Below are 14,860 nucleotides of genomic sequence, written 5' to 3'. Positions count from 1 at the left end.
ACAAGATAAAACCCCAGAAAAACAACTAAATGAAGTGGAGACAGGCAACCTTCCAGAAAAAGAATTCACAATAATGATAGTGAAGATGATCCAGGACCTCGGAAAAGAATGGAGGCAAAGATCGAGAAGATGCAAGAAATATTTAACAAAGACCTAGAAGAATTAAAGAACAAACACCTAGAAGAATTAAAGAACAAACAAACAGAGATGAACAATACAATAACTAAAATGAAAACTACACTAGAAGAAATCAATAGCAGAATAACTGAGGCAGAAGAACGGATAAGTGACCTGGAAGACAGAATGGTGGATTCACTGCTGTGGAACAGAATAAAGAAAAAAGAATGAAAAGAAATGAAGACTGCCTAAGAGACCTCTGGGACAACATTAAACACAACAACATTCACATTATAGGGGTCCCAGAAGGAGACGAGAGAGAGAAAGGACCCGAGAAAATATTTGAAGAGATTATAGTCAAAAACTTCCCTAACATGGGAAAGGAAATAGCCACCCAAGTCCAGGAAGCGCAGCGAGTCCCATACAGGATAAATCCAAGGAGAAACACACCAAGACACATAGTAATCAAATTGGCAAAAATTAAAGACAAAGAAAAGTTACTGGGCTTCCCTGGTGGCGAAGTGGTTGAGAGTCTGCCTGCCAATGCAGGGGACACGGGTTCGAGCCCTGGTCTGGGAAGATCCCACATGCCACGGAGCAGCTGGGCCCGTGAGCCACAACTACTGAGCCTGCGCGTCTGGAGCCTGTGCCCCGCAACGGGAGGGGCCGCGATAGTGAGAGGCCCGCGCACCGCGATGAAGAGCGGTCCCTGCACCGCGATGAAGAGTGGCCCCCACTTGCCGTAACTAGAGAAAGCCCTCGCACGAACCGAAGACCCAACACAGCCAAAAATAAAGAAATAAATAAATAAAGTAGCTATTAAAAAAAAAAAAAAAATTAAAAAAAAAAAAAAAAAAAAAAAAAAAGAAAAGTTACTGAAAGCAGCAAGGGAGAAACGACAAATAACATACAAGGGAACTCCCATAAGGTTAACAGCTGATTTCTCAACAGAAACTCTACAAGCCAGAAGGGAGTGGCAAGATATACTTAAAGTGATAAAAGAGAAGAACCTACAACCAAGAATACCCTACCCAGCAAGGATCTCATTCAGATTTGATGGAGAAACCAAAAACTTTACAGACAAGCAAAAGCTAAGAGAATTCTGCACCACCAAACCAGCTCTACAACAAATGCTAAAGGAACTTCTCTTAAGTGGGAAACACAAGAGAAGAAAAGGACCTACAAAAACAAACCCAAAACAATTAAGAAAATGGTCATAGGAACATACATATTGATAATTACCTGAAACGTGAATGGATTAAATGCTCCAACCAAAAGACACAGGCTTGCTGAATAGATACAAAAACAGGACCCATCTATATGCTGTCTACAAGAGACCCACTTCAGACCTAGGGACACATGCCAAGTGAAAGTGAGGGGATGGAAAAAGATATTCCATGCAAATGGAAATCAAAAGAAAGCTGGAGTAGCAATACTCATATCAGATAAAATAGACTTTAAAATAAAGAATGTTACAAGAGACAAGGAAGGACACTACATAATGATCCAGGGATCAATCCAAGAAGATGATATAACAATTATAAATATATATGCACCCAACATAGGAGCACCTCAACACATATGGCAACTGCTAACAGCTCTAAAAGAGGAAATTGACAGTAACACAATAATAGTGGGGGACTGTAACACCTCACTTACACCAATGGACAGATCATCCAAAATGAAAATAAATAAGCAAATAGAAGCTTTAAATGACACAATAGACCAGATAGATTTCATTGATACTTATAGGACATTCCATCCAAAAACAGCAGATTACACTTTCTTCTCAAGTGCGCACAGAACATTCTCCAGGATAGATCACATCTTGGGTCACAAATCAAGCCTCAGTAAATTTAAGAAAATTGAAATCATATCAAGCATCTTTTCTGACCACAACACTATGAGATTAGAAATGAATTACAGGGAAAACAACGTAAAAAACACAAACACATGGAGGCTAAACAATACGTTACTAAATAAGCAAGAGATCACTGAAGAAATCAAAGAGGAAATCAAAAAATACCTAGAGACAAATGACAACGAAAACATGACGATACAAAATCTATGGGATGCAGCAAAAGCAGTTCTAAGAGGGAAGTTTATAGCTATACAAGCCTACCTCAAGAAACAAGAAAAATCTCAAATAAACAATCTAACCTTACACCTAAAGGAACTAGAGAAAGAAGAACAAACAAAACCCAAAGTTAGCAGAAGGAAAGAAATCATAAAGATCAGAGCAGAAATAAATGAAATAGAAACAAAGAAAGCAATAGCAAAGATCAATAAAACTAAAAGCTGGTTCTTGGAGAAGATAAACAAAATTGATAAACCATTAGCCAGACTCATCACCAAAAAGAGGGAGAGGACTCAAATCAGTAAAATTAGAAATGAAAAAGGAGAAGTTACAACAGACACCGCAGAAATACAAAGCATCCTAAGAGACTACTACAAGCAACTCTATGCCAATAAAATGGACAACATGGAAGAAATGGACAAATTCTTAGAAAGGTATAACCTAAGACTGAACCCGGAAGAAACAGAAAACATGAACAGACCAACCACAAGTAATGAAATTGAAACTGTGATTAAAAATCTTCCAACAAACAAAAGTACAGGACCACATGCCTTCACAGGTGAATTCTATCAAACATTTAGAGAAGAGCTAACACTCATCCTTCTTGAACTCTTCAAAAAAACTGCAGAGGAAGGAACACTCCCAAACTCATTCTATGAGGCCACCATCACCCTGATGCCAAAACCAGACAAAGATACTAGAAAAAAAGAAAATTACAGACCAGTATCACTGATGAATATAGATGCAAAAATCCTCAACAAAATACTAGCAAACAGAATCCAACAACACATTAAAAGGATCATACACCACGATCAAGTGGGATTTATCCCAGGGATGCAAGGATTCTTCAATACATGCAAATCAATCAGTGTGATACACCATATTAACAAATTGAAGAATAAAAACCATATGATCATCTCAATAGATGCAGAAAAAGCTTTTGACAAAATTCAAGACCCATTTATGATAAAAACTCTCCAGAAAGTGGGCATAAAGGGAACCTACCTCAACATAATAAAGGCCATATATGACAAACCCACAGCAAACATCATTCTCAATGGTGAAAAACTGAAAAGCATTTCCTCTAAGATCAGGAACAAGACAAGGATGTCCACTCTCACCACTATTATTCAACACAGTTTTGGAAGTCCTAGCCACGGCAATCAGAGAAGAAAAAGAAATAAAAGGAATACAAATTGGAAAAGAATACGTAAAACTGTCACTGTTTGCAGATGACATGATACTGTACATAGAGAATCCTAAAGATGCTACCAGAAAACTACTAGAGCTAATCAATGAATTTGGTAAAGTTGCAGGATACAAAATTAATGCACAGAAATCTCTTGCATTCCTATACACTAATGATGAAAAATCTGAAAGAGAAATTAAGGAAACACTCCCATTTACCATTGCAAAAAAAGAATAAAATACCTAAGAATAAACCTACCTAGGGAGACAAAAGACCTGTATGCAGAAATCTAGAAGACACTGATGAAAGAAATTAAAGATGATACCAACAGATGGAGAGATATACCTACCATGTTCTTGGATTGGAAGAATCAATATTGTGAAAATGACTATACTACCCAAAGCAATCTACAGATTCAATGCAATCCCTATCAAATTACCAATGGCATTTTTTATGGAACTAGAACAAAAAATCTTGAAAGTTGTATGGATAACACAAAAGACCCCGAATAGCCAAAGCAGTCTTGAGGGAAAAAAACGGAGCTGGAGGAATCAGACTCCCTGACTTCAGACTGTACTACAAAGCTACAGTAATCAAGACAATATGGTACTAGCACAAAAACAGAAACATAGATCAATGGAACAAGATAGAAAGCCCAGAGATAAACCCAGGCACCTATGGTAAACTAATCTATGACAAAGGAGGCAAGGATATACAATGGAGAAAAGACAGTCTCTTCAATAAGTGGTGTTGGGAAAACTGGACAGCTATATGTAAAAGAATGAAATTAGAACACTCCCTAACACCATACACAAAAATAAACTCAAAATGGATTCGAGACCTAAATGTAAGACCAGACACTATAAAACTCTTAGAAGAAAACATAGGAAGAACACTCTTTGACATAAATCACAGCAAGATCTTTTTTGATTCACCTCCTAGAGTAATGGAAATAAAAACAAAAATAAACAAATGGGACCTAATGAAACTTCAAAGCTTTTGCACAGCAAAGGAAACCATAAACAAGACGAAAAGACAACCCTCAGAATGGGAGAAAATATTTGCAAACGAATCAACGGACAAAGGATTAATCTCCAAAATATATAAACAGCTCATGCAGCTCAATATTAGAGAAACAAACAACCCAATCCAAAAAAGAAGACCTAAATAGACATTTCTCCAAAGAAGACATACAGATGGCCAAGAAGCACATGAAAAGCTGCTCAACATCACTAATTATTAGAGAAATGCAAATCAAAACTACAATGAGGTATCACCTCACACCAGTTAGAAGGGGCATCATCAGAAAATCTACAAACAACAAATGCTGGAGAGGGTGTGGAGAAAAGGGAACCCTCTTGCACTGTTGGTGGGAATGTAAATTGATACAGCCACTATGGAGAACAGTATGGAGGTTCCTTAAAAAACTAAAAATAGAATTACCACATGATCCAGCAATCCCATTACTGGGCATATACCCAGAGAAAACCATAATTCAAAAAACACATGCACCCCAATGTTCACTGCAGCACTATTTACAGTAGCCAGGTCACGGAAGCAACCTAAATGCCCATCGACAGACGAATGGATAAAGAGGTTGTGGTACATATATACAATGGAGTATTACTCAGCCATAAAAAGGAACGAAATTGAGTCATTTGTTGAGACGTGGATGGATGGATCTAGAGACTGTCATACAGAGTGAAGTAAGTCAGAAAGAGAAAAACAAATATCGTATATTAACGTGTGTATGTGGAACCTAGAAAAATGGTACAGATGAACCGGTTTGCAGGGCAAAAGTTGAGACACAGATGCAGAGAACAAATGTATGGACACCAAGGGGGGAAAGCCATGGGGGGGTGGGGATGGTGGTGTGCTAAATTGGGCAATTGGGATTGACATGTATACACTGATGTGTATAAAATTGATGACTAATAAAAACCTGCTGTATAAAAAAATAAATTAAATAAAATTAAAAAATTAAAAAAAAAAAAGAAAGATCTCAGATTAAATAAAGAGGAGTTCACGGAACAATATTCTGAAGGAAGGATGGCCAATAATACTAAACGAAATATTTGATTGCCAAGGGATACATAGGATGTTCCCATATAACACAAATCCAGGTTTAGCTTTCAGTCCCTATTCATCTTTCCCTCAAAGTTGGTTAACTAATTATCACGAGGAAAGGTTATCACAGCAGCTATAAATAAAATGTGTAACTATAATATAGAGAACTGTCTTCCCTTATAGCTGGTGAAATTAGTTTTACTACTTTACAGTCAGTGTCATTTGTATATGTGTGTACAGTGGTCACACACATGGTATATACGAACAGAACAGATTCTTTTTTTTTTAATTTTTATTTTATATTGAAGTATAGTTGATATACAATGTTGTGCTAGTTTCAGTAGTACAGCAAAGTGATTTAGTTATACATATACATATATTTATTCTTTTGCAGATTCTTTTCCCATAAAGGTTATTACAGAGTACTGAGTAGAGTTCCCTGTGCTATATACAGTAGGTCCTTGTTGATTATTTTATATCTAGTAGTGTGTATATGTTAATCCCAACCTCCTAATTTATCCCTCCCTTCCATCTCTTTCCCCTTTGGTAACTGTAAGTTTGTTTTCTAAATCTGTGAGTCTGTTTCTGTTTTGTAAATAAGTTCATTTGTATCATTTTTTAGATTCCACATGTAAGTGATATTATATGATATTTTTCTTTCTCTGTCTGACTTACTTCACCTTGTATGATAATCTCTAGGTCCATCCAGGTTGCTGCAAAAGGCATTATTTCATTCTTTTTTATGGCTGAGTATAGATTCTTTTTTTTTAATTATCATGTAACATATTAGTTTAAGGTGGACATCATAATGATTTGATATATGTTATGTGTTGCAAAATGATCACCTCAATAAATTTAGTTAACATCCATTACCTCACATAGTTACAAAGGTTATTTTTCTTGTGATAAGAACTTTTAAGACCAATCTCTTAACAGCTTACAAACATAAAACACAGTATTATTAAATCTAATCACCTTACTGTACATTACATCCCCAGAAGTTATTCATCTTATAATTGGAAGTTTGGACCTTTTGACCACCTTCATCTCCGGCAACTACCAATCTGCAGAACAGATTCCTCTGAAGAAGGAAGAAAGCAATCTTGGTACCCTAAAGAGGTCCACAAATGTCATACCAGGACCTAGGTTTTAACAAGATCATTCTGTTTTCCTTATTCTATTGCCCATCCTATAGCTAAAGGTAGAATTATCAAAAAAAAAAAAAAAGGTGTGTGTATGGGGTAGTTCTGAATTGTACACTATCTGGAAATGTCTCCAGAGTGATTAGTCCTTAAGTCTTACAACATTCCTATGAGGTAACTAGGGAATCAGCCTCATTTATTGGGTAAAAACCTGAATCAGAAAAAAAGTGAGCTGCTTGTACATTTTCCCTTAAGATACCTCTGCCAGGACTCAGTGTCATGAAATTGCTCTGAGATGAAAACACAAGGTGTAGAAACCCAAAGAAACTACAGAAACAAAGACACAACCCCAGAACAGAAGGACAGCCCAAGACACTTGGCGCTCCTCAATCCAGTAACAGCAGCAGCCGGCACTCACTGAGCATCTGCCATCCACCTGATGTTTACCCACAGTCAATCACTGGCTCCTCATCACAACCCTGCAAGGCAGGTATTACTACTGTTTTGCAAATGAGAATGTTGAGGAAGAAAGGTTAAATAATTTGGCCACAGTAACAGGGCTATTAAGTAGGGGCAATGCGATTCACAACCAGGACTAATTGTTCCCCCTAAGTCTAGCTCTTCCCAGAAATTCTCCACCATGTCTCCCATGTAACTGGCTATCTCTTAACACCTAATAACAGACGTGCATTACACTTGGTGCTTTACACACATGACACTATTACAAATAACTACTCTGAAAGCTATGCCCATTTTATAGATTAGAAAATGAGACTTAGAAAGGTTAATACGCCTTCCCATGGCCACAAAAAAACAGTGAGTGGCAGCATGGAGATTTAATCTAGGTCTCTCAGACTCTTCAGTCCATGTCTTTTCCATTTTTCATGCTGCTTCCAAAAGTTCTTTCTTTATTTTCTAGTTATTTCACACATACTGGAGACTCTATTATATGGCGATAACTATTACCTCTTCCATTTAAGGGAAGATTGTGATAGACCTATGAAACAGTGGTATTATCCTCATTTTACAGAGGCTTGGAGAGCTTGGGGAACTGGCTCAAGGTATAGAACCACAGATGGCACAGCCAGAACTTAAGCCCAGTCTACAGACCCCCAAGCGTGTACTGATAACCAGTCAACTGTGCTGCCTCCTGGACACTGCTACCTCCATGAACGGTGGAACCGAAACTTCCAAACAAAATTCATTCAGCCAAACCTTAACCTGTTTACATAATAATCTTTTCCAAAGAATCTAAACAAAACAAACAAACAAAAACAACAATTCTCAACATGAATAAGAAACTAATTGTGGTACGGAAAATAAAAATAGTGCTATACAGAATTACTAAAAACAGGAAAGTAAAAAAGAAATCAATGAGGTAATAAATTAGATTTTGAGGAATAGTCAAAAGGACTGAAATCAGATGCTTGAGTTTATTTTGGTATTCCTGATCAAACAACAGAAAGTAGTTTCTTAATTTCCAATTACTGTATTTTTCTAATTCAGAAACACTCAAAGATTTACTCATGATGTTCCAGGAAGTTCAGAACTTACCACACATTATCCCTAAGGCTGTGCTAAATACCGCCATATATCCAAAGTAAAATGATGTCTGAAATAAGCCATACATCCTGAAACAAAACCAAAAAATTATATATAGTATATCCATTTTTACTTTAGACATAAGGTCTAAATTCTAGTATTTAAATGACAAACTTAGCTTCTAAAATACAAAATGAAAAAATGGCTCCACTTACTTTGTTTTGAAAAAATAGTAGTAAAAGGAATACATGTAAACATAAATTGCAGTTGATGCAGCAGAGAGAAAACTTGTCCATTGCCTGAAGAAAAAAAGTAACCCTTTTGAATGGATGGCACTGAAAGATTTTAAAGCAAAGACTTTTATAAAAACATCCTTTAAGATTCTGTATATTTAAAAACAAATGCATGTACAAATGTACAATGGCATTTAAATATATCAACGAGGAGAAAGCCTAAGAATTGGAAGGAGAGATCCTAAATTTTGTCAAATTTCCTATTATAAATGACCCTAAATAAACCATTTCCTTTTTCAGACCTGTCTCCTAGTGTTTAAACTAATGACCCTCATCAATACTAAAAAAAATTTTTTTGACTGATATTATTTCTCCTCTAAAATAGTCAACATTTTTATAATTGAAAAAAAAATCCCTATACTATCTTGAGGAAAATTTCTATACAGATCTTTTACTCCACTTGATACACTTCAAATGGAATCTTATTTAAAAATATTATGGTCCCCAGAGGTTCTTCCCAGAAATAAATACTCACCACCTATAATCCTCTGCATTTAGTAGAAAGTATGTGCACACGATGGTCACACAGACGGTCACAATGCACAGGATGACCAGCACCAGCATCATGAAGCCATAGACATAATAGATCTTATACGCCCAGAAAGATGTGAAGATGAAATACCTAAATACAACACAACGAAGACATAGTTTTCTAGTCTTTATTCATGTAGCTCACACTGCTCTTGCTAAATCTCACTTGCATCTTAGTTCTCACTTTTTTCTCACTTAAATCTCAATATTTTTCTTTCAAGTAACTTCCAACAGTTTCCCTTACCCCCTTTTCATTAAATCATTTAAAATTCTCTCAGAAATATTTTCTTAGATAATCTTTCAAGAACAGACTCATTAGTACGGTAGGGTATTCATCTCTAAGCAAACTAAATAAATTAGAAGCTTAAGGAGTATATTGTGGAGAAGAAAAATGAAAATAGCTAAAAATTCTTATTTTTTAAAATAAAGTCAATTTCCTCGTTCTTTCATTTTTTTCTAGATACGACACTATATAAACAATGTATTTTATATTTTATAAAACACCCTATTAAATTAAAAAAGGTTTGATATAGTAATAATGTATAAAATTAGTAAAATAAAAATAATTAGGAAAAGAAAGCCTATGGAAGCTTCATGCCATTTTCACAGTACCACAAGAGAAAGGGCATTAAGATTTTATACCAAAAAAAAGATCCTTTACTCTAATTCCATTACACAAGCCATAGTTAAACAAAAAGGGTTTTTTAGCCTCTTTTCTTTTTCTTGTTCCCTTCTGCTTGTTAGTTACCTTATTCATCGCCCATTCTCTCAACAGATATTTACAGAGGCCCTATACATATCAGAGAAGCAGTGAGAACAGAACTGAAGACAAAGTCTCTACTCTCAAGGAGATTAGTTCAGTGGGAACTAGTAAAGGGGCAATCATGACACACAAGTGCTTCTCCAATGCACCTAACAGGGGCAACTTACTGGTTTGGCTGGGTGGGGCTCTGGGGGTAGGGAAGGGTAGTGAGAAGAATCAGATAAGGCATGGTGGGTGGGGAGCTAGAAGAATGTTCCACGCATTGGAACAGCAAAGGCAAAGGCTCACAAATAAAGGAATTCACTGTATTTAGAAAGACTCAAAGTAATTCAGTATGGCTAGAACTTCAAATGAACTGTGAGATATAAGAAATGAGGTTGGAGAAGAGAACAGGGCCAGATTCTATATTATGAAGGTTTTTATTGACTATGTGATGGGGTTTGGACCTTACCTCAATGAAAATGAGAAGTCTTTAGCAAATAAGTGACATGATCAGACTGATACCCTAAAAAGACCACTGTGGCTATCAAGAGGAGAATAGGTGTGAGGGTGGTCAAAGCAGAGAAGTTAAAGATACAGCAGAGTGGCTACCAAACGGAACAGAGTACCCGAGAAAACAGAAGAGAAGTGATCCACAAGGTAGTATGGACAGGGTAGGAAGGAAAAAATAGTGGCAAGTCAAATCAGGGTGAGGACACAAGTCAGAAAGTACAAAAGAATTTCTCGAACTGGTTTTATTAAACCATGAGCTAGAGTGACATGCTCTCCAATCCCTCTAAGGTGCCGACTAATACCCACAGCTGGCAGGTGACCACCAGGAGTGGCCCAAATCTATGTCAGCTGTCCTTATTAGTGTAATTAGACAATTTAAATGTCACATAAAGAAATAAACATGATAGCTAAAAGAATTATGATTTCTATGAAAATTATGTTGAATACTTTGGAAAAATTCAGTAAGGTGAGCCACTAAAAAAAAAGTGATAAAACTGGGCGTGGGTGAGACAACTATAAAAGACTGGGGGACGAATGTACAAATCTAGAAGGATTCTGCACTTAGGATACTTCAGACAGGTCTTTACATTCCTGCTCCACTTTAAAAAGGTTGGAAAGTACAGAAGATGCATTATGAATTTCAAAGGTAAAAATGATGGAAACGTCAACTGGGTACAAAGGCAAGACCTGGCTCTACATTTTTTTAAAAAATCAGTGAAAGATGTACCTTTAGTTGTTTTAAGTTAAAATAAAATGTTATGTATGTATCTTTTTTTTAATAATTCCCTTACACGAGCCAACTTTTTCAATTAACCAACTGTCAGATTCAATCACACCTCTTAAGGAGGCATCCACTACGCAGGAGAGAATTAGCACTGGGGCATCTGGAAACGTGTAAGGAAATTTTGAGTAGTCACAATGACTGGCATTTCATGGGCAGGATCCAGAGGTGTATGACTGGAGTTCTTGAAAAACTCCCATACAAAGAACTGTCTTTCCTAAAATGCCAGAGCATTCCCATCAAGGAACACTGGAACACAGGCTGAGAAAAGAAATGCTTATATTTTGCAGTGGGGACCAAGGATGCAGATATGAAGCATGGTAACTGGGCACAAGATGGCATATCTCCCACCCCCAAACACATACATAATTCCCAGCACTCCTGTGGGCCTCGATGGAAGAAGACTAGGAATGAATGTGTATCCAAAGATGTCAGGATCTTGACTAACTGGTAGGTAATGGCTTACTTAGTTCCCTGGACCCTTAGAAATATTTTAAAAATAAAAATCAGTAATTTCTTATATCATGTAGTGATCAAAGGCTGGTCTGACATGCATGCATTCTCTAGCATGCATGCTTTGATTTCTAAGATCTCCTGTTTGGTTAGAAAGGTCTAGAACACAATACAAAAACAGTATAAACTTCACCTGAATATTTGAGAACAAAGCAGAAAACCACCTTTTGATAGACTACGTAGACCCCTTTCTAGAAGCATGGACTTAACAAACTAACTCTGTTAGATGCCTGCCCATCTGATGATTCTATACCTATCCTGACTCCTACTAAATTTTCTTATTACAATGAAATCCCCCAAAACATAAATACATTGCCAAAACTTACATTTCAATAAAGATTGAGCCAAAAGGTAGAATTCCTCCCAGGCAAACAATAACTGCAGGCTCCATGAACCTGGAAAATATTAAAATTAACAGTAAACTTCTAGTATGATTTCCACATTATATTATATAAACCCTGATAACAGAAATCAGATGCTTGGTACTTAAAAATAATCTAAAGGATAGAAACAAACCAGTAAAAAGAAAAACAAAAATTCAAAGAGGCACAGTACTGAGAGGGGACTTCAAATTAGCCGTAGGTTATAGTCAAAATTCTTTTGGGCATTCAAGGCCGAGATAAGAACTTGTGGAACACAAATACTTGCTACTGGCAGAACTCAAGAAAAACTGTGAGTATTTGCTCCTGTTCTATACTTTTCAGTTAACTTCTAAAAATTTTTGTCATTTACTTACAGAAAGCCATAGTGAAAGAAAATAAAAGTCTTGAGACCCCCCTGCATCTGAAATGTTTCCCAAATTGTGGCCTTGCCAATGTCTTTGCTCATGCTTGCCTTGGTTCAGTAATTTGTTTTCCTATGAATCATGCAATTAAGGTATTACAAGTTCTGAGTTATAAAAGGAGTCAAAGAATGAATAAAAAATAAAATTCAAACCTCATTCATTCACTCAACAAACATTTATTGATTGCAATTGGTAATTCTCCACCTGGAATGCCTTCCCTTGTCTCATAGTTCTCTCCTGCGAGCACTGACTCAAGTGTTCTCCCCGTAAAGCCTTTCCCGGGTCTCCCAAGAAGAGGTGGGTTCTTCCACTGTCTCTTGAACGTAACTCCATGGCAGCACTTACCACACTATACTGTACTGTCTAATTAAATACCTCACTAGATTATAAACCCTGGCAGGCAGAAGCTATTCACCCAGGTATTCCCAGTGTCCAGCACAGTATGTGGCACATAAAAGATAGTAAACTACTATTTCTGAAATGAACAAACTACAAAACTGAGAAGAAAATGAGTTTGAGAGCCGAAAAAAAAAATTAAAAAATTTTAAAGTCTAGTCTTCTTTCCTCCTTTTATAGAAAGCCAAGATCCACAGAGGTTAAAAATGACATGCCCGCCAGATCTAGTATTCAGATTTTGGTTCCCATACAACTATATAAAGAAAATGAAGAGACACGCGAGCCTTCCTACACCTAAATGTGACCCATGGCTATTAGCAAGGTCACGTGTTGCTCCTTCCTCTCCTTCACCAGCCCTAGTGACCCAGAGGAACTTTTGTGATTTCTATGCTTTTCCTTTAACCTTATCCTCCCCAGTAATGGGTAAAGGAACAAACATTATGTCAATGGGCCTTAACAGTCTAATCTTGATTTGAAGATAAAACTTTCTTTAAAAAACAGACTACAAAAGTTCTCATAAGCACCAATCTAAGAGAAAAAGAACACGGACAATTCCTAAGACTAGAACAGATCACTCTCCTTTACACTACGGGGCTATTTTATTCAGCCTCCACTTCTGCAAATGCCTACACACCTCCAAGTCTACAAAAGACTATATAAGTACTTAAACATAAGTTATACTTACAATATAGCAAAATATCTAGGAAAAGAGGCTTTTCAATATATATCCCTTATTATGAATATGTAGAGTCTACCGTATAGCTATTCTTATGAGATGGGGAATAAAAAAAATGTACAGTAAGATTGTTCTATTTATGTCTGCAAGTAAGAATTAGGAAAATAAAGAATGCAGAATAGCATAAATCATCACTAAAACGTTCAATTTACTAATTTTATTTTATTTATTTATTTATTTTTATTTTTTTGGCTGCGCCGTGCGGCACGTGGGATCTTAGTTCCCTGACTAGGGATCGAACCCGCACCCCCCTGCAGTAGAAGGGTGGAGTCTTAACCACTGGACTGCTGGGGAAGTCCTCAATTTACTAATCTTAAAAGGCAAAACATATAATGAGTTCACATTTTGTTCAAATTTGAATTATGAAAATTAGAAACATAAACATATTAGTGACATCTCACTTTATGTCCAAAAGTTGAAAAAATACAAACCTCAAGTTAAAAATCCATCAAGAATCACTATTTCAAAGCTGAATGGTCAAATGAACTATAAACTATGCTTACACTATTGCAATAGAAGAATCGCTTTAGCTGTTAAACAGAAATACCTGTCATCCTTTGTCAGGATGAAATCTTGAATTATGGGAGATCCTCAAAAATACATTTTGTGCATAAAATGTGAAAAATGTATTTGAGAGATTCTATACTATCCCAGAAGTGAAGGTAAAGAACATAGGTCAGTAAATTATAATTGGTCTCAATACTAATTCCTCTCTCAATTGATACAAAATCTATGGCTATAAGTCAATGTTGTTTCGAATAATAAAATATCTGGAAAGGAAAGTGAAATTAGAAGCCAGGGGTTGGCAATCTTTTTCTGTAAAGGTTCAGATAGTAAGTATTTCAGGTTTTGCAGGTGATATGGTCTCTGTCATAACTACTCAACTTTGATGCCACCCTGTAAAAGCAGTCACAGACAATATGTCAACAAACAGGCAGGGCTATATTCCAACAAAATTTTATTTATGAAAACAGGCAGCAGGTCAAATCTGGTTATAGACTGCAGTTATACAACGGCTGCCGCTTTAGGTCCCACCCACCTCTATGCACTAGTGTACTTACCAAAGCATTTGATTTCTCTGTAAATGGCACCAATATTCAAAAAAGTGAAATAAGCATATCATTTATTACTACTCCTAGCAATATAAATTGAAGGAAAAAGTAAAAAGACAAATTCTTAAGTTTAAACTTATAAATACATGCCAATTCTAAAAATTATGTATACATAATAGCCTTAGGAATTTATATACTGTGAGAAGCAATCACATAAAATTTAGCATTCTCTTTACCATTTTTTCTCCGGTATGGGACGAGGCACAGCATTGACACGACACGGAAAGTTCGGCTGACCTGACAGATTTCGGCCAAGTATTGTACCAACAAGATTTAGAGGAAGGATAACAAAAAAACAGATGCAACAAACGGCCACCTGTAAATT

At 36.3% G+C, this 14,860-nt stretch overlaps 1 protein-coding gene across 1 annotated transcript in view; it reads right to left on the bottom strand.

Moving 5' to 3' along the window:
* TM9SF3 (transmembrane 9 superfamily member 3) overlaps positions 1-14,860 on the bottom strand; it is a 77,560-nt gene that overhangs the window by 8,378 nt on the left and 54,322 nt on the right. The window contains exons 10-14 of the mRNA XM_057530947.1: positions 14,712-14,851; positions 11,834-11,902; positions 8,903-9,049; positions 8,350-8,433; positions 8,147-8,223 (exon numbers count right to left, since the gene is read on the bottom strand). Coding sequence (XP_057386930.1) covers positions 8,147-8,223; positions 8,350-8,433; positions 8,903-9,049; positions 11,834-11,902; positions 14,712-14,851 — 517 coding nt within the window. The remainder of the gene's footprint in view (positions 1-8,146; positions 8,224-8,349; positions 8,434-8,902; positions 9,050-11,833; positions 11,903-14,711; positions 14,852-14,860) is intronic.

This window comes from Balaenoptera acutorostrata, chromosome 16 (assembly GCF_949987535.1).
Source record: "Balaenoptera acutorostrata chromosome 16, mBalAcu1.1, whole genome shotgun sequence".
Taxonomy (NCBI): domain Eukaryota; kingdom Metazoa; phylum Chordata; class Mammalia; order Artiodactyla; family Balaenopteridae; genus Balaenoptera; species Balaenoptera acutorostrata.
This window is presented reverse-complemented; position numbering and strand designations above follow the sequence as displayed.